This window comes from Vespula pensylvanica, chromosome 3 (genome assembly GCF_014466175.1).
Source record: "Vespula pensylvanica isolate Volc-1 chromosome 3, ASM1446617v1, whole genome shotgun sequence".
Lineage (NCBI taxonomy): Eukaryota > Metazoa > Arthropoda > Insecta > Hymenoptera > Vespidae > Vespula > Vespula pensylvanica.
The window spans coordinates 6,567,490-6,595,081 of NC_057687.1; the positions used below are offsets into that span (position 1 = coordinate 6,567,490).

General features: G+C 29.2%; 6 protein-coding genes across 8 annotated transcripts; 3 read left to right on the forward strand and 3 right to left on the reverse strand.

Annotated features, from left to right (window-relative positions):
* The first annotated feature begins 267 nt into the window (after positions 1–267).
* On the forward strand, positions 268–3,078 carry LOC122627725 (arginine--tRNA ligase, cytoplasmic). Its single transcript, XM_043809114.1, has 8 exons — positions 268–489; positions 587–742; positions 813–1,047; positions 1,112–1,536; positions 1,632–1,773; positions 1,839–2,098; positions 2,175–2,367; positions 2,465–3,078. The coding sequence occupies exons 1-8, from the start codon at positions 442–444 to the stop codon at positions 3,037–3,039; spliced, it is 2,034 nt and encodes a 677-aa protein (XP_043665049.1). The 5' UTR covers positions 268–441; the 3' UTR covers positions 3,040–3,078.
* Positions 3,079–3,185: 107 nt separating this feature from the next.
* On the forward strand, positions 3,186–8,605 carry LOC122627724 (leucine--tRNA ligase, cytoplasmic). Its single transcript, XM_043809113.1, has 16 exons — positions 3,186–3,496; positions 3,869–4,087; positions 4,180–4,389; positions 4,464–4,625; positions 4,707–4,951; positions 5,049–5,274; positions 5,349–5,567; positions 5,635–6,088; positions 6,148–6,286; positions 6,361–6,631; positions 6,703–6,950; positions 7,016–7,250; positions 7,345–7,599; positions 7,668–7,883; positions 7,960–8,188; positions 8,279–8,605. Exons 1-16 carry the CDS (start codon positions 3,473–3,475, stop codon positions 8,497–8,499), a joined length of 3,573 nt encoding a protein of 1,190 aa, XP_043665048.1. The 5' UTR covers positions 3,186–3,472; the 3' UTR covers positions 8,500–8,605.
* A 177-nt stretch (positions 8,606–8,782) lies between these two features.
* On the reverse strand, positions 8,783–10,186 carry LOC122627717 (homocysteine S-methyltransferase-like). The gene has a single exon (XM_043809086.1). It carries the CDS (start codon positions 10,025–10,027, stop codon positions 9,047–9,049), a length of 981 nt encoding a protein of 326 aa, XP_043665021.1. The 5' UTR covers positions 10,028–10,186; the 3' UTR covers positions 8,783–9,046.
* Positions 10,187–10,579: 393 nt separating this feature from the next.
* LOC122627718 (proteasome maturation protein) lies at positions 10,580–12,215 on the reverse strand. 2 transcript variants are annotated; one of them, XM_043809088.1, is made up of 6 exons: positions 12,083–12,215; positions 11,683–11,780; positions 11,515–11,575; positions 11,236–11,411; positions 11,069–11,163; positions 10,580–10,832 (listed from the first exon to the last, which is right to left on the reverse strand). In XM_043809088.1, exons 1-5 carry the CDS (start codon positions 12,083–12,085, stop codon positions 11,076–11,078), a joined length of 426 nt encoding a protein of 141 aa, XP_043665023.1. In that variant the 5' UTR covers positions 12,086–12,215; the 3' UTR covers positions 10,580–10,832; positions 11,069–11,075. The 2 variants fall into 2 exon arrangements, with proteins under 2 accessions (XP_043665023.1, XP_043665022.1); XM_043809087.1 differs by lacking the exon at positions 10,580–10,832 and having other exon boundaries at positions 10,880–11,163.
* A 504-nt stretch (positions 12,216–12,719) lies between these two features.
* LOC122627780 lies at positions 12,720–15,070 on the forward strand. Its single transcript, XM_043809273.1, has 9 exons — positions 12,720–12,913; positions 13,045–13,300; positions 13,386–13,490; positions 13,552–13,736; positions 13,832–14,053; positions 14,164–14,298; positions 14,361–14,502; positions 14,577–14,754; positions 14,832–15,070. Exons 1-9 carry the CDS (start codon positions 12,758–12,760, stop codon positions 14,959–14,961), a joined length of 1,509 nt encoding a protein of 502 aa, XP_043665208.1. The 5' UTR covers positions 12,720–12,757; the 3' UTR covers positions 14,962–15,070.
* Positions 15,071–15,948: 878 nt separating this feature from the next.
* Positions 15,949–27,381, reverse strand: LOC122628092 (vascular endothelial growth factor receptor 1). 2 transcript variants are annotated; one of them, XM_043809936.1, is made up of 23 exons: positions 27,211–27,381; positions 23,406–23,557; positions 23,104–23,287; positions 22,890–23,017; positions 22,627–22,774; positions 22,228–22,370; positions 21,978–22,149; positions 21,771–21,894; positions 21,507–21,700; positions 21,261–21,427; positions 20,997–21,129; positions 20,751–20,897; positions 20,483–20,638; positions 20,266–20,405; positions 20,027–20,186; positions 19,825–19,925; positions 19,592–19,742; positions 19,024–19,248; positions 18,768–18,936; positions 17,870–18,110; positions 17,334–17,665; positions 17,104–17,209; positions 15,949–16,981 (listed from the first exon to the last, which is right to left on the reverse strand). In XM_043809936.1, exons 1-23 carry the CDS (start codon positions 27,266–27,268, stop codon positions 16,286–16,288), a joined length of 4,227 nt encoding a protein of 1,408 aa, XP_043665871.1. In that variant the 5' UTR covers positions 27,269–27,381; the 3' UTR covers positions 15,949–16,285. The 2 variants fall into 2 exon arrangements, with proteins under 2 accessions (XP_043665871.1, XP_043665870.1); XM_043809935.1 differs by having other exon boundaries at positions 17,870–18,143.
* Between the last annotated feature and the right edge of the window lie 211 nt (positions 27,382–27,592).

The window sequence follows — 27,592 nt, forward strand, 5'->3', positions numbered from 1 at the left end:
AAAATATCATTATTTTTATTTGTTAATATTTGCGCTCAATTTTGATCAATATGTACGAAGATAAATAATTTGTTGCAATAAAAGTAATTTTATAACTGATACATTTTGAAAAAATTATTAATTATCAATTAAAATTTCATTATCAACAAATCAAACTATAAATACAAATAGTATAAATATTCTGTATTTGCTATAAATTACAATAATGTACATAAATTATTAATCTCTTACTTTTAATTTTATAGTTTAGAATAATGGAATTATTAGATAAAAATTTCTAATAAATTTGGGTTTTATACAAATATCATTTTTATCGCATTTGTAGTCGAATAAATGTACCTTAAAAAGAATAACCTTGAATCTGGACACGACGTGTCTACGTATTTCACGTTATCCACGTGGTGTAGTTAATTATTGAAGTATTCAAATCTATTAAATACAATGTCTGTCTTAAATATAGATGTCTTTAATAAAAGAGCAACTGAAGCGGTAATTTCTTTTATCGATTTCTTCATAAAATATAGACTTTGATTTCTCTCGAAAAGGTTTGAGGTTAACATTTTTTTCATAAGCATACCTTTTTTAGGAAGAGCAAATAGAAATTTTGAAAAAGGAAATCGAATATTTGCGTGAAAATATAGCAAACCAAAATGTTCAAAAATGTGATATTTCAAAAGAAGATTATACAAATTTGCAGCAAGAAAATCTCAAATTAAAATACAGAATTAACATACTTAAAAAGGTATATTTTATAATTTTGTTATTTTATATATTTTTTATATTTAAATCATAACTTATCTTAATATTTGTAGACTATTGAAACAAGGCGATCTAATCCACAAACTCAAACAATGTCTACTGATACTTCTGTTAGTAATTTCATTAGTATATGTGAAACTTTATTTAATTTATTTCAAGATGCTACTGCTGCCGCTTATCCAAACTTAGTAGATCCACCAATAGCTATTGCAGTAGCACCTAATGCTAAATTTGGAGATTATGAATTTAGCAGTTCTATGCAGATTGTTAAATTATTAAATACAAGTGGTAAGTATTTGAAATCAATAGAACTTTTTGATATTAATGTATTATTAAATTGCAAATATTGCAGGTATGAAAACAAATCCAAGAGAAGTTGCAACTAATATTTTATCGAAAGTGGAGTCATCTCCACTTATTGAAAAATTAGAAATTGCTAATCCAGGTTATATAAATGTATTTTTAAAACGTGAATTTGGTCAACAAGTGTTGAAGACATTTTTAAAGATAGGAGCAGTATTTCCCCCACATGTGGATAAGAAAAAAATAATTGTAGATTTTTCAAGTCCTAATATTGCTAAAGAAATGCATGTTGGTCATTTAAGATCTACAATTATTGGTGATAGTATTTGTAGATTATTAGAGTATCTAGGTCATAATGTTTTGAGAATAAATCATGTAGGTGATTGGGGAACACAATTCGGTATGTTAATAGCTCATCTACAGGACAAATTTCCAGATTATTTAACTGTATCTCCACCAATTGCTGACCTTCAGGTATTTTATTTTTATAAGATATATGGAGTCTTTCTTATTATTTTAAAATTGCTTCTTTGTAGTAACATTTATTATTTTTATTTGTATTACTATAGAATTTTTACAAAGAATCAAAAACAAGGTTTGATGAGGATGAAGAATTTAAAAAACGTGCATACAATTGTGTCGTTAAATTACAATCCTTTGATCCTGACATAATTAAAGCTTGGCAGTTAATTTGTGATGTATCTAGAAAAGGTAACTATTATTAAATACATGTTTAATAATGATTAATGATGTTATTACAATTGTCTTTGTCACAGAATTTGAAAACTTGTATGCTCGACTTGATATCAAGATCATAGAGAGAGGAGAATCATTTTACCAAAAGAAAATGGAAGTATTAGTAAAGGAATTAGAATCCCAAAACTTTTTAGAGGAAGACATGGGTCGTAAGATATTATGGGGAGAAGATCATAGTGGTATACCCCTCACAATCATAAAATCGGATGGTGGTTTCACTTATGATACATCAGACATGGCTTGCATCAAACAACGTGTTCATGATGAAAAAGCAGATTGGGTATATTTTAGATTATAATGAACTAGTATATCTGTTGCAAAAAGTATATAAACGCATAAACTACATAATTTTTCAGATAATATATGTAACAGATTCCGGTCAATCTGTACATTTTCAAACATTATTTAAATGCGCAAAGAGAGTAGGTATTCTTCCATCAAATGTTAGAGTAGATCATGTTGGATTTGGTCTAGTTCTTGGAGAAGACAAAAAGAAATTTAAAACACGATCTGGAGATACTGTTAAGTTATCAGATTTATTAGATGAAGGTAATTTATAAGTACATCCTTTCGTATGAACATAATAATTCGTTTCTAACAATTTTTTGCAAAGATATTAAAATGCAATCATTTATTTTCCTAAAAGGTGTAAATAGATCACTACAAAAACTTAAAGAAAAGGGGCGTGACAAAGAACTTACAGAAGAGGAACTTAAAGCAGCTCAAGAATCCATTGCTTACAGTTGCATTAAATATGCAGATTTATCCCACAATAGAAATCATGAATATGTATTTTCATTTGACAAAATGTTAGATGATAGAGGAAATACTGCAGTATATTTACTTTATGCGCTTACTAGAATTCATTCCATTGCTAGAAATGCTAATATTTCTTCAGCACAGTTAAAGAAAACTGCAGAGGAGATTCCAGTATCTCTAGAGCATGAAAAGGAATGGAAATTAGCTAAGGTATTGCTAAAGTTTCCTGATGTATTACTTAGAATAACTAAGGATCTCCATATACATCAACTTTGTGAATATTGCTATGATATTTGTACTGTATTTACTGAATTTTACGATAATTGTTATTGTGTCGAAAAGAATCAAGCTGGTGAAATAATTCAAGTAAATATGGGTCGCTTATTATTGACAGAAGCTACTGCTATTATAATGGAACAATGTTTTTCCATACTTGGTATTAAACCGCTTACACGTATGTAATAAACGATGATATTAAAAAATAAAAAAAGCATATTTGTATTTTTCGTATATGTCAAATATATAAAATCACTTTTTATGCCAATTTATAATAATAAAATAACAGTTGCTTTAATATGATGTAATATGTTTTATTTCATTTTTTTCTTCCATTATTTAAAAAAATATTAAAATATTAAAAAGCTCAATGAGTGTAAATGTTATATATATTATCAATTAATTTTATCATTTGCGTAACATTAGCTTTAGCGGTTTTATGTCGCAAAAGAAGTATATGATGAAATATAGTATGACATTAATGCAAAATAATGTGGAAGGAAGGTGATTGGTTATTGCTTAGTATAATACTTATACCCACGTGCTCGATGCAAGTCAGCAGTGTAATCGGATATTTAATTTACGATATAAATAATTATTATTAAGATTCACAATCAAAATGGTAGCCCCGCTTACTATTAAGGTATTATATTTATTTTATCTTTATCGCTTATATACGTATAATATAGGTAAGAATGCGAATTAACCTCAATGCCGGTACACTACCAGATGTAACACATTTATGCATATTAAATAAAGAAATTATCGTGTTATTAAGTTATAATCTATGTAGTTTTATAATAATACATCTAAATTGAATCGCATATTCAAAATAAAAATTGCTAAGTGCAATAAAATTAAAAAACATGACTAATAACACTTTATTGTCAAAAGTAATTTTAAATTCGTTTAATTTTTAAATCGTCTTTTATCTAGATTATTATGTATTTATGAAAAATTTATAATTGATATAATAGCTTTAGAATATTTTTAAAAAGCTTATGATATTCTATAGCAAACAGCAACAGAAAGAAAAGGTACCTTTAAGGTCGAATATCTTCAAAAAATTGAAAAGGAAGTACAAGCAAAATGGTATGCTGCAAAAGTTTACGAAGAAGATGCACCATTAGAATCTACAAGTACGTCAAATGATAAATTTTTGGCAACTTTTCCATTTCCTTATATGAATGGACGCCTTCATTTGGGACATACATTTTCTTTATCAAAATGTGAGGTAAGATTTCCTTATTTATTATTTGGTAATTTAATTTTAATATTCTTATACTATAACTTGTAATATTAATATAATATTTTCATATCTTTTAGTTTGCAGTACGTTTTAATCGTTTGTTAGGAAAAAAGGTTCTTTTTCCATTTGGCTTTCACTGTACCGGTATGCCTATTAAAGCTTGTGCCGATAAATTAAAAAGAGAAATAGAATTATATGGCTATCCACCACAATTTCCTGAAGAAAATATTGTAATTGAAGAAAAAGTAGATGATGTAGTTATGAAAGATAAAAGCAAAGGGAAAAAAGTAAGAAATTTCTACTATTGATACAACATATTATATAAGTTAATAATCATATAAAATATTTACGATATTTTTAGAGTAAAGCAGTTGCCAAAGCTGGAATCGCAAAATATCAGTGGCAAATTATGCAGTCTCTTGGATTAGATCATGAAGAAATAAAAAAATTTGCAAATGCTGCATATTGGTTAGATTATTTTCCACCTCACGCCGTCGAAGATCTGAAATCAATTGGATTACATGTATGTTGAAAAACGTAATATTCATAATATACAAGATATATTTTGATTATAATATGCTTTTTTAAATTATATTACTTTTAGGTTGATTGGCGTCGCACATTTATTACTACTGATGCTAATCCCTTTTTTGACTCATTTGTGAAATGGCAATTTGAACATTTAAAACGTAGAAATAAAATAAAATATGGGAAAAGATATACAATTTATTCGCCAAAAGATGGTCAACCATGCATGGACCATGATAGATCTTCTGGTGAAGGTGTTGGACCACAAGAATATACATTGATAAAATTAAAAATACAAGAACCTTATCCAAAATCTCTCAAGTAAAAAATTTTATTATTATTATTATTATTATTATTATTATTATTATTATTATTATTATTATTAAAACGAAAATATTATTTGCATGTTTTATCGCAGATCACTTTCTGGAAAACCAGTTTATCTTGTAGCAGCAACTTTAAGACCAGAAACTATGTATGGTCAAACCAATTGTTGGGCACATCCGGATATAAATTACATTGCATATAATTTAAAGAATGGTGAAGTGTTTATATCGACTGAAAGAGCAGCTCGAAATATGGCTTATCAAGGCTTTTTTGAGGAAGAAGGAAAAATACAAGTTCTCCTAAAACTAACAGGACAGGTAACTTCTGTAAAAAACATTTTAAAAATATATTATAACATTTTTATTTACATTGTTATTACTTATATTAATAGGATATCTTAGGAGTAGCAGTAGAAGCACCTCTTACATTTCATAAAGTAATCTATACATTACCTATGTTAACAATCAAAGAAGATAAAGGAACAGGAATAGTAACTTCAGTGCCTAGCGATTCTCCGGACGATTATGCTGCTTTAGTAGATTTAAAAAAAAAACAACCATTCAGAGAAAAATATGGAATCAAGGATGAAATGGTGCTGCCTTATGATCCTGTAAGTTAAACACTTTTGTTTAATTTAAATAAGATGTAATATAAATACTTGCATTTCTGATCACTAGATACCGATTCTCGAAATCCCAGAATTTGGCAATTTATCTGCAGTGACTCTATATGATAAATTAAAAATACAGTCTCAAAATGATAAAGTTAAATTATTGGAAGCTAAGGAAATGGTATATCTCAAAGGTTTTTATGATGGCATATTGTTAGTTGGTGAATATAAGGGAAAGAAAATCCAGGATGTTAAAAAACAGATTCAGCAAATATTAGTTAATGATGGTAGTGCTGTCATTTATTATGAACCTGAAAAAACGATTACTTCGAGATCAAACGACGAATGTGTAGTCGCTTTATGCGATCAATGGTATTTAGATTATGGCGAAGAAACTTGGAAAAATGAAACAATGGAAGCTCTGAAAAATCTAAATGCTTTTCATGATGAAGTTAGAAAAAATTTTATTGCTTGTTTAGATTGGCTTCATGAATATGCATGTTCTAGGACTTATGGTCTTGGTAAGTAAAATCTGGATTCATAATTAAGAAAAATCTTAATTATGTGTCAAACATTTTAGGAACGAAATTACCATGGGACGAAAATTGGTTAATAGAATCTCTCTCTGATTCGACTATTTATATGGCATATTATACAGTAGCTCATTTATTACAAGGGGAAACATTCAAAGGAGAAAAGCCAAATGTGCTCGGGATAAAGTATACATCGTAGTTTATATTTATTTACATCAATATTAAATTATTTCTTATTTTACATAAGTAATTATATTTAGGGCTAGTCAAATGACATCAGAAGTCTGGGATTATATTTTCTTTAATGATGCAGAATTACCTAAAACGAGTATTAAAAAAGAAGCATTAGATCGAATGCGAAGAGAATTTCATTTTTGGTATCCTGTTGATCTAAGAGTTTCAGGAAAAGATTTAGTACAAAATCACCTTACTTTCTTTCTTTACAATCACACTGCAATATGGCCTAAACAACCAGAATTATGGCCTCAAGGAATACGAGCAAACGGTCATTTACTATTAAATTCATCGAAGGTAATACAAATTTTTAGTAAAATGAAATTTTTTTATCGAATATACAAATCAACAATGATTATATTTTTTAGATGTCAAAATCAGAAGGAAATTTCCTAACACTTGCAGAAGCTGTTGAAAAGTATTCAGCGGATGGGATGAGATTATGTTTGGCTGATTCTGGAGATTCAGTGGAAGATGCTAATTTTGTAGAGAGTACAGCTGATGCAGGAATACTCAGACTGTACACATTTATTGAATGGGTCAAGGAAGTAATGGCTTCAAAAAATCTGTACAGACATGATCAACCAAATACATTCAATGATAAAGTCTTTGAAAGGTATATTTTGAATTTTGATTAATACATTCACATAGATAAAATATAATATAGCTATTTGTTAATAGTGAAATGAGTCTAAAGATACAAGAAACAAATGAGAATTATTCAAAAATGCTTTATAAGGAAGCATTGAGAACTGGCTTTTTTGAACTACAAGCTGCCAGAGATAAGTACTTACAATTGAGTATATTAGATGGTATTAATTGGAATCTTATTATTAAGTATATAGAACTGCAAATTATTATGTTATCTCCAATATGTCCTCATGTATCAGAGCATGTATGGACTCTTATTGGTAAAGTAAGCATTATCAAGATTATGACGTAAAAATATAAATGATATCTATCCATATTTTATTTTATTAATATAAAAAAACAATTTTATTCTATATTAGGAAGGTAGCATACTAGACAGTCGATGGCCGACAGCCGGTAATGTTGATTTAGTTCTTATAAAATCTTCACAGTATTTAATGGATGCTGCCCATTCATTTAGAATTCTTTTAAAGAATTATCTAATACCAAAGAAAGTTTCAAAAGGTGCAAATGCTATACCTCCAGAAAAGCCTAATCAAGGAATTATTTGGGTAGCCAAAACTTATCCTCCTTGGCAAAGTATTGTACTCGAAACTATGAAAGAAATGTATATGGTAAGTAACTGAAATATTCATTCATAATTTATTCAAAAACTTTATATGTAATTTTAATATCTCTACAGAAAAATGGAAACAAATTGCCAGAAAATAAAGCAATTGCTACAGAATTAGGAAATATAACTGAATTAAAAAAATATATGAAAAGAGTAATGCCATTCGTGCAAGCTTCAAGGGAAAAGGTAGAATCAGCTGGCATAAGTGCTCTCAATTTAACATTTGATTTCAATGAGTATGATGTTCTTGAAAGAAATAAGAAGTATCTTCAAAACACTCTAGAAGTAATTTCTCAATTTTATTATCTTTATATCTTATTTTTATGTATTGTATCTATGTGATTCATTTTATATATTTTAGCTAAGTGAAATTATTATAAAGTATACTGATGAAGCTCCTGAAAAAACAAAAGAAGAATGCTGTCCAGGTTCTCCTTACATAAATTTTGTTGTAAAGCCTTCAGTTTTATTATCTCTTATAAATCCACAGAAATATGTGGGCTTATTTAGAATGAATTTAAAAATTTATGAAAAAGACACAGTTTCTAATTTAATAAAACGTATTTTACATGAGCATAAACATATAAAAGGTTTGCAATATTGATAAAAAAATTTTTAATAGAATTAATGTGTCTTCTATTAATAACTTCTTTTTCAAATATACTTTCTCTTTCTCTCAGATCCAGCTTCAGTTCAATTATATCGTTATAATGACCCAAACATGGGACCTCGTTTGAAACCAAATATTGACAATATTTTAGAAGGAAAAACATTAATTCCAAATGATGCTTCGTTTATTATTAATGTAGAAAAACAATCTGCAGAAATTAAAATTGCAGATAATGCATACTCTCTTGGAAATGAATTAATATATATTGTAAAACATGAGGGAGATAAATAAATAAATCGATAATTAAATAAAAAAGGTTTCTGTGACATAACTAAGCAAGAAGAATATGGTGATGAAAAATAACAGTATTGAATAAAAATTTTTTGTATAAGTAAAATTTTCTTTTTAATTCTTTTTTTTTTTGCATAAATTTACAAATATTTATAAATTGATATATTAATATAATATTTAAATGTATTCTTTGGTACATTATTATATAAATGTTTTGTATATTCAAAGATAAACCTATGAAGCCATATTACAAATTTTATATTATATACAATAATCAACATTATACACATATATATACACACATACATATTTAGTTATTTATAAAACAGTTTCAATATATACTGTAAAAAATCAACAATTATGACAAGTATCTAATTTGCTGAATTATTGTCTTAAAGGCACATGATAGTAACAGAGAAATATCTATTTATCTAGTTTTTTATATATTTATCAAATTTATCAAAATGTTCTCTTTCAGATTTCCTGCTTGTAGCATATATTCTCTTATTATTAACTTATTATAGAAATGCAGGAATCAAAAAGAATTTCATGAAGATGAAGCAGTAGAATTTTTTATTTTTAGCCAAGTTTGTACTTCCGTGCGTATTTTCTTTATATCTGTAGCTTGCGTTCTACAGCATCCACCAATATATCTTACTCCAAGATTCAACCATTCATGAACAAATTGATGCAAAGGATAGTACTCTTTATCTTTCTTCCATCCTTCTACTATTGTATATTTTTCTCCACTATTGGGATATACCACCAATGGTACAAAATCTGTAGAATTTTCTTTATTGATACCTTTTAATAAAGAGGTAACATATTGTGGAGCAATACAATTAACACCAATACCAATTAATTGACCAGGTTGAGCTTCTTTATAACATTGCATAGCTATTTCTTGAAAGTCTGTACCATCTGCTAAAGTTTTACCATTTTGACAAGAAAAGGATAACCATGCCTTCGCATTTGGGAATTCTTTCAATAATTCAATTAATGCTTTAGCTTCTTCTTTACAAGGTATAGTTTCTAATGCCAATAAATCTACACCAGCATCTAATAAAATTGAGATCCTTGGCCTGTGCCAATCTTTCATAACTTGTGAAGATACATAAGCTCCATAGTGACCAGTGTACTCCGAAGCATCATGTAATGCAGCACCATATGGTCCACAGGATCCAGCAATTAATGGTTTAGGATTAGGTACGTTCGGATTATTTTTTATTTCTTCAAGATAAGTTTCCAATGCTCTTTTAGAATATTCAACAGCTTTGTAAATTAATTTGGTGCTTTCATCTTTAGTAACTCCCAAGTATTTCATGAATCCCTCGATCGAAGCTTGGTAAGTATTTGTTTCTATTATATCGGAACCGGCTCTTAAAAAATCCAAATGCGTTTTATAGATAGCCTCTGGATTTGTGGCTAAAAAACGTGCTGTCCATAATGGATCACCATCGATCCTGTCACCCACGTGTAACGCTAATTGTGTCGAGATACCACCATCCAATACTTTTATGTCGCACATTGTATCAGTAACACTTTACAAAGAACGATCTTACATACGTGCAGTTCAAAATAGGAATGGACTTGAGAACGGCGGGGAAAAATTTTTGTATTTTTATATTAACGAATCAGTGTTGCCAAATGTCGAAATCTCATGATTTTATACATGGACGAATTCTCTTGAAATTTTCTTTTATTATAAAAATTCTCTTTTAATTATAAAGATTTTAATATATCTCGTTAAAAGGAAAACACGATACAAATAATCTTTTGAAATAATTAAATATGCTTTGAATATTTCCATTTAATAAATATTATAAATGTAGTATAAATTTACACAAAGATGTCTCTCATTGAAATATAATAGAAAATTTGAAATTTAAAAATAGTATAAGGAATGCATATCAGTTGAAATAATGTATAACTGATCAAAATTAATATATTATCATGAAATGAAATGATTTTTTTTTTTTTAATGAAGAATTATACAATAAAATTTCATCAAACATCGGTTTAAAGTAGGTACTTTCGAAATTGGTTAGACTGTATGGAATGTAATCAATGTGACTTGTGATTATACAGATTACAATGTTTAATGAGTTAACTAATTTGACATATTTATCAATATAGAGCAATAATGTACTGTATCTCTTTGATAAACTTATCTTAACTTTTTTGATAGCCTTGTGAACTTTCTTCCTACGTTGTCTATATAATTAATCTAACAAAAACTTAATGATTTAAAGAATTCTAAATATTAAGAATGTATAAGTGTTCCTATTTGCATTATTGGTAATATAATTCAGATGGCTGTGAATGATGCAACTCTGCAATAAGACAAATATAATTATAAGGAAAATCTAAAATATATCAATTTATTTAAAAGTAACTTTTATTAATTTAAAATAAAAGAAAAATACATTCATTTGAATCGTGACAAATTAATTTAAGTTAACTGTTATTTCGTTAGTAATACAGATCATAATATTTATTTTTTAAACTTTGATTGTGCATCACAAGTATTTCTTATAAACAAAATAGTACGTTCTATTAATAATCGTACCTCCTTCTTAAAGAATTCCAAGACTTTTTTCTACTACGGCGTGAGGTTGTCCCATTTGTTCTCGGAATTCAGGTGTATTTAATATATCCTCAAATCTAATTAAAAATTTTCAATTGTAATCATTGTCCATTTAAACGTTAGATTGTGAGAGAAGTATAATAAATTACCCAATTTCTTCATCTCTACCAAGAATAACATCTCTCATAATATTTGATGATGGTAAAAAGGGAAGTCTACCAACTTTCTCAGCTGCTTTTAATTCCATTGCAAGACGCAATGGAGCATGTAATCCTTGAGCATTACGTAATAAGACCATATTCATACATTCTTGATTTTTCTTATGCTAAAAGCAATCAAATTATATTATCTACATATTGCTTATAATAATATAAAATTTTATATATTATTATAATGAATTATATATAATAATAAAAATTTATAATTACATTTAATTCTGAAGCTTCTAAAGGATGTGAATAACCAATTTTTTGCCTTGTTCCTGCTAACCTATATAATCAAAATGTATAGTATAATCAAATATAATTAAATAAATCAAATATAATTAAATAATTAAATAAACAAATTTCACGAAATTTCATTAAAATAATATTTACCCAGAAACCATAGGATTTGGAATACCATATGTATCATCTTTAAGATTAAATTGGTCAGCCACAGCAGGCTTAGGTATTAACGATGGTAATCCAAAACTCTGTAATACGTTAAAGTAATATTTATATTACACTTAATCAATACTTTCTAATATACTTTCTATAGATATTTTTATTAGAAATTTTTTATGGTTTATAATTTCTTTTATTTTTAATCAATTAGAATATATTTGTTTTATTAGCAATAATAAATAAGAAAAATGCAAAAGTGTAGCTGTCATGATTAACATAACCTAAGAACAATGTAACAATGAATTTACGAGGATTTATAATATTAATAATTATTTTAATAAATTTTATAACTTTATGTTTATACGTAGCATTTGCAATATTATATTTTTACCATATTTTCATTTACGAATGAATACTTTACGTAAAAACTGAAAGTCACTTCACGAAGTAACTTCTACACACGCAGCGTATGCAGAAAAACACTTATATATAGTATTATCTTCGATTGAACTACGTTGTATCTGGATGTTTCAACCAATCACTGTAGAGATCGAAAGAAACTAGAACGCGTATTGGACAAAAAATATTACACATATAGCGGAATTTTCAAATTTTTATTTGAAACAATTAAATAATTGTCGTGAAACGTGATATGAAATTTTTAAGCAATAAAATATTTTCTTGTCATTTTAGTTTGTCTTTTGAAATCATGATTAGTGTCTATGTTGACGTTATTATACTAAATGGGGGCAAAGAAAGCAGGATGAAATCGATTTATTGATATAACAAAATGAACTTTCATTTAAAAAGATATATGTACGCACGTATATATTTATATTAATATTTTTAATAATATTACTATATTCAAAATAGTATTATTTTAAACAACATTCGAAAGAATGTCTGTTTTAATGACAGTATCTTTGAGAAAATCGTTCAGTGCAGTTTTATCAAAAAGATCATTATTCCGTATCAGGGTAAGTTAAAAAATGATCGCAAATTTTATAAAATTGTTATTAACACATTGTAAATATCTTATTAGACCAACAAATTAAAGGGTCGTAATATGTTTCGTGCTATTGTGAGATTAGTTCTCGAATTTATAGAATGGTTGACCGAAGAAATTATAGTTGAAGAAATTACCGACGACGTTGCAATTAGTATCAAAATGACTAGTAAATTGATTGAGAAGAAAGTCGAAAAAAAAGTATTGACCTTGCAGGTTTGTGAAAAAGAAAAAAAGATAAATAAAATGATACTCTCATAATTATTTCGAATAATATTTTCTTATTTCTGTTTTTTTCCTTTTCTTTGTTTTTTTTTTTTTGCTTTTTTAATATTTTCCAATCAAAGGATCGTTCTATCTTGCTAATAAATCCATTTGAGAGGTCATCATCCGATAAGACTTACATTTATGAATTATTCAAAAAATTACAAATATTTCGAAAATATCCGGAGGAGCATAGAAAATTGTTGACATCTGAATGTCTTTATCAGTATTTACCACGAAATCGTGTGATCGTTCGTCAAGGTCACGAGGCTTGGAATCTTTACTTTATCATTAATGGGGAGGTCAACTTGTCGAGAGTCGTTACCGATAATATTACCGGTATAACTTTTTTCTAAATTCTTTTCTTTCTTTATCAAACTTTCATGAAAGTCATCATTATCGATAATAATCTTTTAATTAATAGGTGAAACCATGGAAGTTGATATGGGTTCTATGCATCCGGGAGACATATTTGGTGAAATTGCATTGTTACATAATATACCAAGAACAGCTACGATAGTGACTAAAAGTAAATAATCCGAATCATAACAATTTTACTAACTGCGATTAATTATATTTTTCTTTTTCAGCTCCGGTAGATTTGATACTTATCAGTCTCGAAGATTTCAATGAAATATTACGAGATAATTTAATGAATGAATGGAACCTTTTGCAAGACGCTCTGGTCAATTTCAATTACTTTAAATTATGGGACGAAGAAACTATACGAGAGTGTTGCATTTTGAGCAAGCTGAAACATTTCCAAGCCAACGAGGTATTATTATATATAAGAATTATATCACCGACATTCGTCTAATCATTGCATATTTTCTAAGAATTAACTAATCTAAAAAATCTTCATTTTTCAAGGTATTGTTAGGTGACGGAAAAGGTATGGTCAATTATGTACATTTTTTATTGGAAGGTGAATGTCGTATGATAGAACATATACTCGTTAGAGAGAAACCTACTATCCAAGAAATGAAATACGAATTGTACGACTCGAAAACTGTATCAAAATTAAACAAAAATAAGAAAAATATTGACACTAATGAAATTAAACAAAAAGAATCAAAAGTCGATAATGACGTGGTAGAAATTCTTAATTAATTACAATAATTCTTTTTTTTTTAATTATTTATCTCGAAAATGTGTGTCTGTTTTGAATTTTCTCTTTAATTAACGGTATACCAATTACATAGGGCGATGATTGGACCAAAGTAGAGTCAAGCGATACGATGATGGACTATACTCAAGTTATATTATCCAAAAGAGCAGATTACAAGCATGTTGATCTGGAACGTATGAGTATCGTGACAGCCACGCTTCTAGATGTTGTAAGTGAATGGAATGTAATTGAAGAGTATATGAATGGAATTATTAATATTAATAACCAAAGGTGAACGAATGGCATGAGATAACGGATGTTGCGGAAATGTTGATGAGAGAACCATCGGTTTTGTTACAAAGTTATCCGAAAGACGTTCGCACGATATTTATGCAAGTGTGCATATTTTATAGGGGTGCCTGTTTTGGAATAGGTTGGACAAATAAACTTTACGTTCGTAATATCATCGTATATTCGTAATTGAATAATGAAACGTTCGTTTATTAGGCGAGAAAATGGATAATCGAAGAATCGTATCCATAACTCCTGTACGATGTCTCCTTATTCCACGATATTGGCTAATGAAACATAATTACGCAAACATTTGGCACAGAGTTAGATTATTTATGGATTCGAAATTTTTAAACAGTCAGGAATTGTTTAAAGAGTTCGTCAAAAATAGAAAGTAAAATTGATCGTTACATTTACATAGTTTTATCCATTGCATATATACATATATTCAATGAACGATAATATTTTTAGATGGATACAGTATAAAAGGAAGTTAGTCAACGATATCATTAAAAAAGGCCGACGTTCTCGTAATTGTGCAACTATATACGACGTACCGTATTCTATTAGAATCTCAGAAGAAATAGATCCGAAGTTATAATTTGTATATATAAAATTACATTTGGATGTAACGACTAACGCAATATGTGAATGTTTATTTTATTTTTAATTTATATTTGCTTATATCTTATATTAAAAAGAAATTTTTATTTCCAATACATTTATAAAATTCTATAAGATGTAAAATTTACATAAATTTGTTCGAGGCAACGATAATTGTCGTATCTTTATTCTTTCTAGAAGTTATATTTATTAATATAGACATACTAAAATATAATGGTCATATCATACATCACACACACATACGCACATTTATCTTATACTTATTAAGTATGACTTTATAATTAGTTAATTATATATTTGTCCTTTGGTCGAATTATTCAGCTTACATATTAATAATGTTATATAACACACATATACATATGTTCCTACCATATATATATAAATGTGACATATACGTATGTGATAGCACCATTTCTGCAACACTGAATATTGTACATATTACGAGTATTAAGTACTGACAAATACTACTACTACTACTACTATATCATTTGTGTTACGAAGTTCGGTGTTTTTCGATATATGTTTTTAGATATTATTCTCAACCAAAGTTATACATACGAAAAGTGTTAATATATCTTTCCAGCTTATAAGCAGTAAATATATTAAGTTATACAGTCAATTGCAGTTTCTCATTAGAGAAGCACACATATTATACTCGCGTAGAATATTCACTAGTCATAAGATACATACATTTTATCAATCAGCAATATTGTTGAATCATAAAATAATATATATATATATATATATATATATATATATATATATATATGGACACAATTTTATATATTATCATTTAGACTTGAACTATTTCGTTTATAAAAAAAGAAAAATGAAAAAATTGTGCGATATAATGCAGTGTTCCGATTTTTTTTTTGCGGTGAATATAAAAATTTTTCTAAAAAAAAAAGATTGATCATTTTGTAAGAAGATATAATAATTAAAAAAAAAGATTTCGTGCACGTACCTTAGGAACATTGAATTTTTGTACTTAAACGCGGGCACGATAAAACTTTAATGACAATGACACGTACGATGAAATGATCATTAAAATCTAATTCCTATCCTATATTAAAAACGTTTCTTAGAATTTCTTGAAACGCATAATTCAATAGAAATGTTCATGGAAAGTGTATAAAAAAAAATATAAGTAACAACACGATGGTATGATGCAACATAAATTTGCATTCTCGTAATCGACTTTCTAATAAAATTAACATGCCTCGGTTGTCCTTGAACTAATCAAACTTTCACTGTCAATTGTTCACTTTAATAAATCTTCCAACAACGAGATCAATTCTAATTCACGCTATCGACTGATTGAGTTCATTCCCCATCATGACGTAGCTGGGATTACTAAAGCCATCAGGCATATCCCTTTTTAAATCATTCTTCTGTTTAGGCATGTTCACATAATTGTCTTGGGTTCTTATGATGGACGGAGTGTATTCTTTTTTTTTCAGAATGGAGTCCGTCCGATCTTCATCCTGTTCTTCTTCCTCCTCTTCTTGATCCTTTTCCCTTGATTTCTCATTCAGATCTATTAAATGAAGATTTCGTGGAGTGTTACAATAACCAGAATCTCTTTCGTTGATTCGATCGATCGATTGAGCACTCGCGACTTGCCGTTGCCGAGAAAATTCTGCTCTGCGTTCATGCACATTTATCGGTTTCAAATAAGGATCCTCTACGTTTTTCAACATCGGTGATAATTCAACTGCATCCTCGGAATCAGACGTCACCAAAGGAAATTCGAAACGAGATTTTTCTGAATTCGGCCTGGGACTAAAGATACCCGACTCGTCTCCGTGATTCGTTGGACTCATACACAAATATGCTGACTCGGTTGCATTTTCCAAGATAGAAGTATTCACATAATCACCCATAGGCAATGATAGAGCTGCATGATCAGGTGCTGACATCATTGTGAGATAATCGTTCTTGCCATCCAAAATCATCGTGTTCATATCCATATACGGTGTATTCAGACTTATGTAGTGCTAAAAATTGTAAAAAATGAAGAAAAATAATTCTTATTATATTAGATTATTCTCTTGATAAATATTTAATTAATTATAAACTTATTTATAATTGATGATCAAATCGATCGACAGTGACTCACCGTTCTTACACTTTCCTCTAATAAATCACCTATGCTGTCCACCAATTCTGTGAAACTTGGACGCAAAGTTGGCTTGGCTTTCCAGCATTGCAACATTATATTGTATCTATAAAACGAGTATTAGAACGAAAAATAATTTTTTTTTAAATTCGAAAAGATTTACAAAATATTTCATTATATATATTATACTTTGAACATATTATAAAACGTATGTATATATATATACTTACACTTCTGGAGTGGCATATGCTGGCTGTTCCATTCTGTAACCTTCTATAAGTTTTTGATACTGTTTCTCAGCTTCCATACCGGGATACGGAGTCTCAGCCAAGGTGAAGAATTCCCATAGAACTATTCCGAAGGACCATATATCCGATTGCGTTGAAAACACTCGATCTCTTATCGATTCGATGGCCATCCATTTTATGGGCAATGGTCCATCACCTTTCTTTTTATAATTACCGTCTTTGTACATAGTCTTCGCCAATCCAAAATCACAGATCTTTACTACGTTATTCTCAGCAAGTAAAATGTTTCTTGCTGCCAAATCACCGTGCAGAACCTAATGTTATATTCGACTAATTATAATCAATTTGATCCAAATTATAGAAAAATGGAAATATACAACAAAATATTATGAAATATATATTTTTAAAACTATTAATGTGCATTGACAAACTCGATATTTGTTTTTTTTTTTTTTATAAGTAACATATGTACCAACGTTTTTTGTAACTTGTAATTAACACAAGTTCGAACTACTTACTCTTCTCTGACTAAGATACTCCATACCACGAGCCACTTGAAATGCCCAGGACAAAAGATCTTGAGTACAAATCGGTTTCAGATTATGATCCTTATAATCACCACGATAATTGGATCGCCAACCAGGCTGAGACGAGTTATTGCTAAGTATACAGCCATCCGGGGACATACTCACACCTTGAGAGTCCGTGGTATTATGAGCATAATACTGTACCATCTCGGTGCCGGAATTCGCACTGATACTGCGAGAAAAGGATAATGCCGCATATTTTATCCTATCGCACGGGCAGAAGAAAAAAAGAAGAGTCGTTAAACCGCAGCCCCTTGCATGCATCTTCATCATTCTCGTGTTATTGTTGGTATTAACGATTAAAGCGAAAGATTATTATTATTATACTGAATAACAATTATCATTATGTAATTTATAATAAGAGTTATTAGTTAAGAGATTAACAATTATTACTATAACATTCGTTAGAAGATTAATGATACTAATAACACTTAAAGTATTCTATGTGTATTATTAAACGTGCAATTCTTGTATATTTGTAATTTTATTTGGAAAATGGGTCTAAGAGTTTTGATGAAATAAGGTATTGTTTTTTTATCTAAATCTCAATTTTGGGAAAATTAGAAGAATAAATAATCATTATTAATATAAAAACCAATCGAAATGAAATATTGTTTATGATTCAACGGCAAGTTTAGACTATTTGCAAAAATATTAGTTATAAGTTTTAACGTATGATCTTTTATCATTAAATGAATGATCGTAACTTAATAAATGACAGTGTAAATAAATGTAATTAATATAATACACATCAAGACATAAAACATATGTTAGAAAAATAGTATCATCTTGGGAATAAGAAAAGAAAACATATCAGATACAAACAAACCTATTATTGCTGCTTATACTGGCCGTTCTTGTGAGGAGATCGATACCTATCGTAGGATCAAATTTACCAGTAGCAGGATCGATTTGATTGATAAAGTCCGTTCTATGTCTCAACAAATAATTGTGCAAATTACCAAACCGACAGTACTCAACGATGACCAATAATTCGCCTAGAACAAACAATGAACCAAATTGGATATATCGTTTCAATTTCAATTACTTCCTCATATAAAACGAAAGATATCAATAACACGTACGTTTCGAAATATTTTTCGTACAAGCACCCAAAAGATTGACAACGTTCAAATGTTTACCAAGATGTACCATGATCTTCAATTCGCTTGCAAGTGCTCGAACGTAAGTTGGATCGGTTGTACGTCGTACCATTTTTACAGCAACTGTCGTTATAGCTTCGTCTTCGTAAATTCCTTGAGCTTCGGCTTTCATAACTACCCCAAACGCTCCACTACCCAATTGTTTTCCTAAATTATTGTTACACAAGCATTAGTTAATGTTAACGTTTTTTAATCTACGAATCTATGAATTTAACCGTCCAATATTGGATCGCGCTATGTTGTTCTATATAATAAATGATTACTACTAAGAATGTTCTTGCGAGTTCGCGTATAGTATATACCAAAGTAACTGCTATCTTTAAAATAATATACAGTGATTCTAAAATAATATACAGGTTCGTAAAAATTCTATTTATATTATAAACATTTGGACCGCGCCATTATTACAAACAAATTTATGGGCCAGCACGGTGAAACGATTATCATAAAAACATACGATCCTTAAACTATTCTTGACATATTCATTTACCAAGCTTCAATCTTTCTCTTGGAAATTCCCATTTTTTATCGTAAGGAAGTAATTCCGCTTGATCGTCTACCGTCAACTCAGGATTTAAACATTCCAGAGCACCTTCTTCGAAATGCATTAAACCAGTTTCTAATAGCTCCTTTCTCATTATCTGTGCAATTATCGGAATAAAAAAAATTATTTTTTAATTATTCTTATACAACTCGTTTTCTCATTTTAACATTATCGTTTACCTTTTCACGACGAACTTTAATCGTAAAGTAAACTATCAAGATCACAACTACGATGAACAAAATGACGATCAAGATTATCAATCCCTTAGGTAACTCTTTTCCTGGAAAAAAGTACATGCACAAAAAAAAAACAATTATATTGATAAAAATAAGAGATCAAACGATTTTTTTTTATATTTATTCAAACAAATCAATAGCATACCCTTTATCGTTATATTTTGATAAGCCTCTTCTCTTCCCAAACGATTTTCAGCTTTACAAGAATATTTTCCACTATCGTGCTCAAATACGTATTTTATGTGAAGTTCTTGATCATCATACTTTAATTCGTATTGTTCGTTATTTTTTAATTTTACGTTATCCTAAAAATGATACATATATATATATATACATACATATACACATGTATTATATAATATCTAACGAACGAATATAGTTTACCTTATACCATGTAACTTTTGCTTTAGGCATAGCATCTACAAAACATTTTAAAATAATAAGCTTATGATTTTCTGTACCGAAATCAACGATCAAATCAGTTTCATTCAAGTTAACATTTGTAAACGACGGCTTTTTCTGCCCTGAAAATAAAAAAATTGTTGCATCAACGAATTAATTTTCTTTATTAATTTCTTTCATGATCACTAATGATAATTACTGTAAACCACCAAATTATATTCCAAATTTTCCTTATTTCCATCCTTAGTTTCTCCAATACAATTATAAATCATCGCGTCATTCATATTTACTTTTTTTACTTGCAATATCGCACGATAAGTGAACGGAGTTGTTTTAAGAATGACTTGTATTCTCTCTGAAAAATTTGAATATATAGATTGTATGTACATAATTATTAATTAGAAATATTGTTGAGTAAGCTACAAACTATATTTCGTGCAATAATATCCGTTATGTTTTGTTTTTACCATCTTCTAAAATTGACTTGTCGTTATTATCCTGCCATTGAATGTTTTCCGTATAATTATAAATAGAAGCTGCACAAATGATTTCGATGTCATCACCTTCGACAATTGGTTCTTTTGGATCCATTATACTGAACCCTCCGTTACCATCTTTAATATCATTATTAATATAAATTAATCATCTTAACTTAACTAAGGTTACGTTAATCGTTGTCATTGATTAAAAAATATGTAAAATAATTTACTTACCAGATACAATAATATTAGTGATCGTTGAATCGCAGCCCTCCGAGTTGCAGGCTGTACAATTAATGAAACCGGACGCTTCGATTTCCATTGTTGCTTTTGAAAGGAATAATTTTTGTTGTATCTCCGTAATATGCTACGTGAACAATAGTAATAAAATTCTTTCAATTATTTTTCGTTATTTAATCAAAAAGAATAAAAAAGAATATCATTCAAAAAAATGACATCTACATTGTATACGATCGTCAGGCGTGTTATGTTAATTACCGTTAATTCGATTAGACTCGAGTTCCATCGGGACGGATAATTCGGACATTGTAAGAAACTCCAAGAAATTTCTGGCTCTGGAAAAGCTATTACGTAACAATGGATCTCAACGATTTGACCAGGCGAATAATATGATTCTATCTCTTTGAATAGTAGCGTCGGCTTGGCTAAAATAAAAAAATAATTAAAAAAATAATAACAAGAAAAGATACTAAAAACCATGGGAATTTACATCATTTTAATTACCTAATACGGACAACGTAAAATTAAGAGACTTATTTGTGTAATCGTTGGTAGCCTCAAGCGTATAGATTCCCGTATCCTCGATTTCCAATCGATTGATTCTTAAAATCGTTTTCGTTGGAGTTTTGTTGATAGCGTATTTAGTTATCTCTGGATTCGACCAATCATCCATGATCTCATGGCCGTTATGATCAAACCTTTTTCGCGAAAATATAACGTTACGAGTTATATCGATGTTGAAGAAAATATAGAAAACAGATGACGTACCATCTTAAGTGAGCTTCAGGATAGGCATCATAGTAAACGACCCACATTACGTTACTGTAATTTTTTCTCACATTACGCCTATTTGGATCTTGTGACGTTAAATTGATATACTTTTTGTTCGGATCTGCAAGTTATATCATCGATTTAAGATTATTTAATTTTCGTTTTAATAAAATCAAAAAAAAAAAAAGAAAAAGAAAAATTTACCATGTATCGTTAGATTCATCTTCGCACTATTAGTACCTCCATTAACTATAATGATACATTCATACTCTCCCTCATCCTCTTCCGTCACGTTTTGTATGATCAATTCACTGGTCACATGCATTAAATTCAATTTTGTTTTTATGGGATGTAAATGTGTGCTTATTCGTTGACTCTAAAATAACGAAAACTTTAACATCGAATTCTATTTATTTCTCTTTATAATAAAGAATAATAAACCTGATAAACTTACCTCTACCGGTGTTCTCCAATTAAATTGAAATGGAATGGAACGCTCTTTCAAGTCTATCGTACAATTAACACGCAGAGTTTGGCCTCGGACCACATGTCGCAAAGTATCTTTGATAATTTTTGGTTCACTCAAGTCTTGTTTAGCTATTGCGAAAACCCAATTTAGTTTTTAATATACAATATGTAATATATATATATATTTTTTTTTATTTATCAGTTGCACAGTTTTATATGTAAAATTTCTCAGAAGTTAATAATATAATAAAATAAAAAGTAAGAATTATTGATGACATTCGACGATGATCGTTTGATTATATGATAAAATTAAAAAAATTAAAGAAATTAGACAAATCGAATTAATATTATATACGATGATAACGTAATGTGTCTAGATACTTACAAAACACATCCAAATGATAATTGACCTCGTATGTTTCATTGTTCCTTGTAATGGAGCATCTAAAAAGGCCGTTGTCGTGTAAACTAAGATGATCTATCGTATATCCAAATCTCGGATCATACGAGATATTCTCGCTTATTTCGACCACCTGTGATTAAGAAATAAGAAAGTAATCGGTTATGCAATTGTAATTTTCTCAATCGAAATTTTCTCTTTCGAAATTTAACTTATCGATGAAAGAAAAACAAAAGAGTAATTCTTACTTCGTCGAACTGATCGATCAAAATAACTTGCAAACTTGGCAAAGTTGGTCGACATGGTATTAAAGCCATATTACCAGTTATTCCTTTTATAGTTTTGACTACATTTTCGACGAAAGAACTGTCAGGTGCTAAAATATAATCCATGTGGTAATAAGAATAATTCAAAAGCGAATTATCAATATCTATCTAATAAATCTGCTGAATATTTACTTACAATCCACATAAACATAAGCCCAGCTAATTTCAGGATTATCGTATTCCTTTCGAGTGATTGTTATGTTGCGATAGGAACAACCATACCATCCTGTGTCACCAGGCACAGCCTTGGATCGACGAAAATTGTATATGTACTCATAATCTTTATAGGTTTCGTTTACTCGTATTTCCGAAGATATGATCTATTGAACATAAGTGCTCGACTTTATACGAAAACTTTCACTAAATTTAAAAAGTTCAAATGGATGCATTTTGATTGTATTTCAAAAGAAATAATAATAAATTATAAGAGAAGAAAACCTGTTCGGATGTTTCTTCGTCTGACCCATAGTTCGTAGGATAGAAAAAAAAGATCTTCCTAGAACCAGTGCATATAAAATTTATAGAAGACCCAGCATGCTTAATAATCTCGCTTTCTTGTGGCATAAGTATAGGCCTTTCCTGGCATGACACTGTAAAAAAGAAAAGATACAATGCGACAATAATCATTGACCTTTCCACAAGAATATTTTTCACTTTAGAACATTTACTCGTACGCTTCAGAAATTATATCTGTATCCTTGCTTTCAATATAACAAACGTTTGAGAAATTCATATGAAGAAAAAATTCATATAAAACGAAGTAACGAAAATGATTAAAATGATGCTGGAAAATTTTAAGTAAACCATTAATTTAAACAGAGAAAAATGAGGTGAGATGAGATCCGAGATATTTTTTTTTTATTTTTAGCTATATTCTTTTTGTTTCTTTTAATACACATTCATACATTCATTTAATCGAAACGGATCTTTTTTTTATTCTGAAAGAAACGTGAAAGAAACGCGACTCGATTAACGCTCGTGGTAAAGAGAAACGAGTCCTTAACCGCAATGTCCTGCGGATGATTGGTTTTATCTGCTTTTCCCGTTTGCTTCTATACTTGCATACTCTCTCACATTTGTAGAATATACGCATACACTTGTTTGAAGCATTTATTTCTACGCAACGCGACCATGGCTGGGAAGGAAGTCCTTTCTTTCCTCTCTTGATAAAAGCCCTCTCGTTATCAAACAGCTCGCACGATTTCTATGATTCGAAAGAGACCAAATACTCAAATAAATCTTCGTCGCATTGTGAATGACGATCATTGTTGACTCCTTGAATGTATCTTTAGTATATATTCATCATATTTCATACGAACATTTCTATGTAATATATCATACACATTCATATACATATATACACATATACACACGGAGAAATATATATATATAATATGTATAACTGTATGTACATATAACGAAAAAAATGTAATGAAATCGATTCAATGTACCATCCAAAGAGATTAATTTATATATTAAAATAGATCACTCTATCATATCTAGTTTATAAATAACGACTGACATAGATATTGGAAATACCAGAATATTATCAGGTTCTTTCCGAGAAGATATCAAGAAAAGAAGAAATCAACAACAACGATGCGATATGTGTCACAAAATTTTACCTTTTTATAGGTATTTGACGAAATCGATCGAAACAAATCATTTGTATGTTTTTTAGAAGATCGTTTGCATAATATAAGACGATCGATCATGACTAAACATCGTATCGGTCTTCTTACGAGAGAGTTTTTCATTATGCGTCAAATAATCCATCAAAGTTTGAAAGTAAAAATAAAGATAAAGAAAAATTTGTTAACGGTGAAAACATATCTCGGGAAGTAAGTACGATAAACCTTACTGTTGTTTTGAGAATACAGACACGATAAATAATAGCCGGCCCACGGAAAACAAAAGGATGGAGATAGAGGAGGATAACAGAGCATGTGGTCCATCATAGACCAGCTGCTAACAGATAGCAGGTACCCCAATGGAGATGCGATCTTTTGTAAACAAAGCTAACGCCAACTTCTAAATATCTGCGTATCTTCTCGAAGAACGTGGTAATAATAATTTTACAATATAAACCTTTTATACACTTTTAAGATTTTACTAAGGTCGATCCTTCAGTATCAGAACGATTAATGTCTGAATTAATTTGTAAATACTTAAGAATCTTACTGAAGAATTAACAATAATCTACACAAAATCTCAGATAACAAAGAAAAATATAAAAATGTAATTAGAAATAAATATACTAATTATCATAAAAAAGAGTAGAAGAATCTGAAAAAATAATACCATTACCCAATGATCTTTGTTAAGTTACTTTGCATATTTAACAATGAGATCGCTAGAAAGACCACATGAGTAATACGAAAATAAATATGACTTGTCTTTGATATATCTGCTCAAGTACTTTTATTTCTTACGGAAAAATTGAAAAAGTGATACATATTTATTATTTAAATTATTTATTATAACATTACATAGTTCGCGTATTCTTTTTTTCATAATAAAAAGAAATGTACACTTCGAAAAGTTTTATCAAATATTTACAGAAATATTAATTTACTTTTTTTTTAACTCCAATCCAGAAAATTCTCTTACATTCACATAGAGAATCATTCATGATCACGAGGAAGGTCATAAAGCGATTTAGCAATTCGTGTCAAGGGTTTTCGCTCGATCAATGATCATTTTGGTAAAAGACTGATCAGACGATCTCTAAAATCGTATAACTCTTAAATCAATGAGATAAGAAGTTCTATTGTAATTTCCCGTAAATTATAAATAAGACGTTGTCTTTCCATGTTTATACTCGACTATATACAATGAAGTCAGGGCTATTTATTACGTGATTTCAAGCGAATATAATTCCGGAAAAACGATATGAGTCTTTTCTCGATATGGTTGCTTCATCATCGAATATATTATGTAAAAAATCAAGTAAACAAATTCTTCTTTTAATTAAATTTTTATGAACAACATATGTTCTATTGATAAACCACAGGATACTTGTTAACGAAAGAAACACTATAGTTAGACCATCGTGCTTATCGGTTCACACGAAGAGATGTTTAACGAGTACTTAACTTCTAAATTGATATACCGCCGAGAGACAATCAATTACAATATCCACGTGCTTATGAAAGCGACGATGAAATCGTCATAACGTTCTAGTCTAAAGCATTATTTCCATTATATAATTACAATTCGTAAACTATTCCAATTCGATATCTATCGTGTATATGTATATGTACATATGTAAACGAATTTGATAAATTAATTCGACAAAGGCACAAAATAAATAGCAATTCTATATAAATTTGTCCCATTAAATATACGATAGTAATTAATTAACATTTACAAAGAGTAGTATCGAATATAGTCGTGTAAGTAAGAAAATAATTGGATTCTAAATGAAATTGAAAAACAAAAAAAAAACAGAAAATAAAAAATATATGCAGATTCGTCGTTATGTAAAATCTGGTTCTTCGAGGCCCTGACACTTTTAAACTCTTCATCAAAATAATTAGTTTTCATCTAGTCCTAAAAAGTTATTACTATTATTATTATGCAACGAGTGAAGGAGAAAGAAAAATAATTTTTAATTTTGTCGATCGGCTAGTCGTTAAATCTGTTATATGACGTTCTCTGTACCGGAGAGAAGAAGAAGGTCAGAGCCATGAGACAGAAGAACGGTCCAGGTGTAGATGATTCACGTGGAATTTCGAATGGTAGGGAGTTTCGAGTGAGGATCGGATTAACCAAGTACGAAGAAAATATTCGTTAAAGTCAGCAAGATTATCACCGTTGTTGAAGATTCGATTATTGACCTAATTATTTATCGATACCTTAACATTCCATTCTACATCGTAAAGATGACATATCCGGTTAAAAGTAGTTCAAAAAGAAGGAAAAGAAAACGAAAGAAAAGAAAAATGATCTCAAAGCAAAATCATCATCGAATATTTGAAACTAGCGTACTATTAACAAGCTAATTGTCTCAAATCATCGAAGAAAAAAAAAAACAGGACAGGACGATCGGAATCAGGAAAGAAATTCATTCGTTGACTCGTATGTGACTCAATGATGACCACGTGATCATCGTGTTACGCATCAGTAAAAAGTAAGATACACACATTTTCTCTCTCTCTCTCTCTCTTTCTCTTTTTCTAGGCAGGTATGATAGACAGGTATTTCTTTTCAGGTGTGGTGTTGCCGACGTCAGAATAATTACCTCGACAGTAGAGAGTACAAGTGAAGAAGATAAGAACGAATGTTATTCGTAGTGTCATCTTTTTTGCCGGCCTTTTTATCTTCTTGTTTTTCTTTTCTCCCACTCTTTTCACATACTTTCTTTTTTATTTTTGTTTTCTTTAACTTCCTATCAAAATCATTATTATTTATTACTCTGAACGCATTCCTTTGTAAATGAAAATGAAAAGAGAAGGGAGAGAGAGATGACACGATGTATACGTTCTCTATCTCTCTCTCTCTCTCTCTCTCTTTCTTTCTTCCTTTCTTTCTTTTTCACTCACTCTTTCTATCTCTTTAATTATCGAGACGCACAAGTCACCGATCGCGGATATCACTCCGTTCTAGAACCGCTCGAACTGAAG

Bases quoted from the DNA above. Each gene is read 5' to 3' on its own strand.
- LOC122627780 (XM_043809273.1), top strand. From the start codon at position 12,758: ATGTTTCGTGCTATTGTGAGATTAGTTCTCGAATTTATAGAATGGTTG. The intron at 13,301-13,385 runs GTATAACTTTTT...TTTAATTAATAG, and splicing joins CGTTACCGATAATATTACCG to GTGAAACCATGGAAGTTGAT. The intron at 13,491-13,551 runs GTAAATAATCCG...TTTCTTTTTCAG, and splicing joins AGCTACGATAGTGACTAAAA to CTCCGGTAGATTTGATACTT.
- LOC122627724 (XM_043809113.1), top strand. From the start codon at position 3,473: ATGGTAGCCCCGCTTACTATTAAG. The intron at 4,390-4,463 runs GTAAGAAATTTC...CGATATTTTTAG, and splicing joins ATAAAAGCAAAGGGAAAAAA to AGTAAAGCAGTTGCCAAAGC. The intron at 5,568-5,634 runs GTAAGTTAAACA...TCTGATCACTAG, and splicing joins TGGTGCTGCCTTATGATCCT to ATACCGATTCTCGAAATCCC.
- LOC122628092 (XM_043809935.1), bottom strand. From the start codon at position 27,268: ATGACACTACGAATAACATTCGTTCTTATCTTCTTCACTTGTACTCTC. The intron at 20,639-20,750 runs GTAAAAACAAAA...CAAATTTTTCAG, and splicing joins CAAGTCAATTTTAGAAGATG to AGAGAATACAAGTCATTCTT. The intron at 19,926-20,026 runs GTATGCTATTGA...ACTTTTTTCCAG, and splicing joins TCAAAATATAACGATAAAGG to GAAAAGAGTTACCTAAGGGA.
- LOC122627718 (XM_043809088.1), bottom strand. The intron at 11,576-11,682 runs GTAAATATTATT...TTGATTATATAG, and splicing joins CCAAATCCTATGGTTTCTGG to GTTAGCAGGAACAAGGCAAA. The intron at 11,164-11,235 runs GTAATTTATTAT...ATTTTTAATTAG, and splicing joins GGTAGAGATGAAGAAATTGG to ATTTGAGGATATATTAAATA.
- LOC122627725 (XM_043809114.1), top strand. From the start codon at position 442: ATGTCTGTCTTAAATATAGATGTCTTTAATAAAAGAGCAACTGAAGCG. The intron at 743-812 runs GTATATTTTATA...TAATATTTGTAG, and splicing joins GAATTAACATACTTAAAAAG to ACTATTGAAACAAGGCGATC. The intron at 1,048-1,111 runs GTAAGTATTTGA...CAAATATTGCAG, and splicing joins TAAATTATTAAATACAAGTG to GTATGAAAACAAATCCAAGA.
- LOC122627717 (XM_043809086.1), bottom strand. From the start codon at position 10,027: ATGTGCGACATAAAAGTATTGGATGGTGGTATCTCGACACAATTAGCG.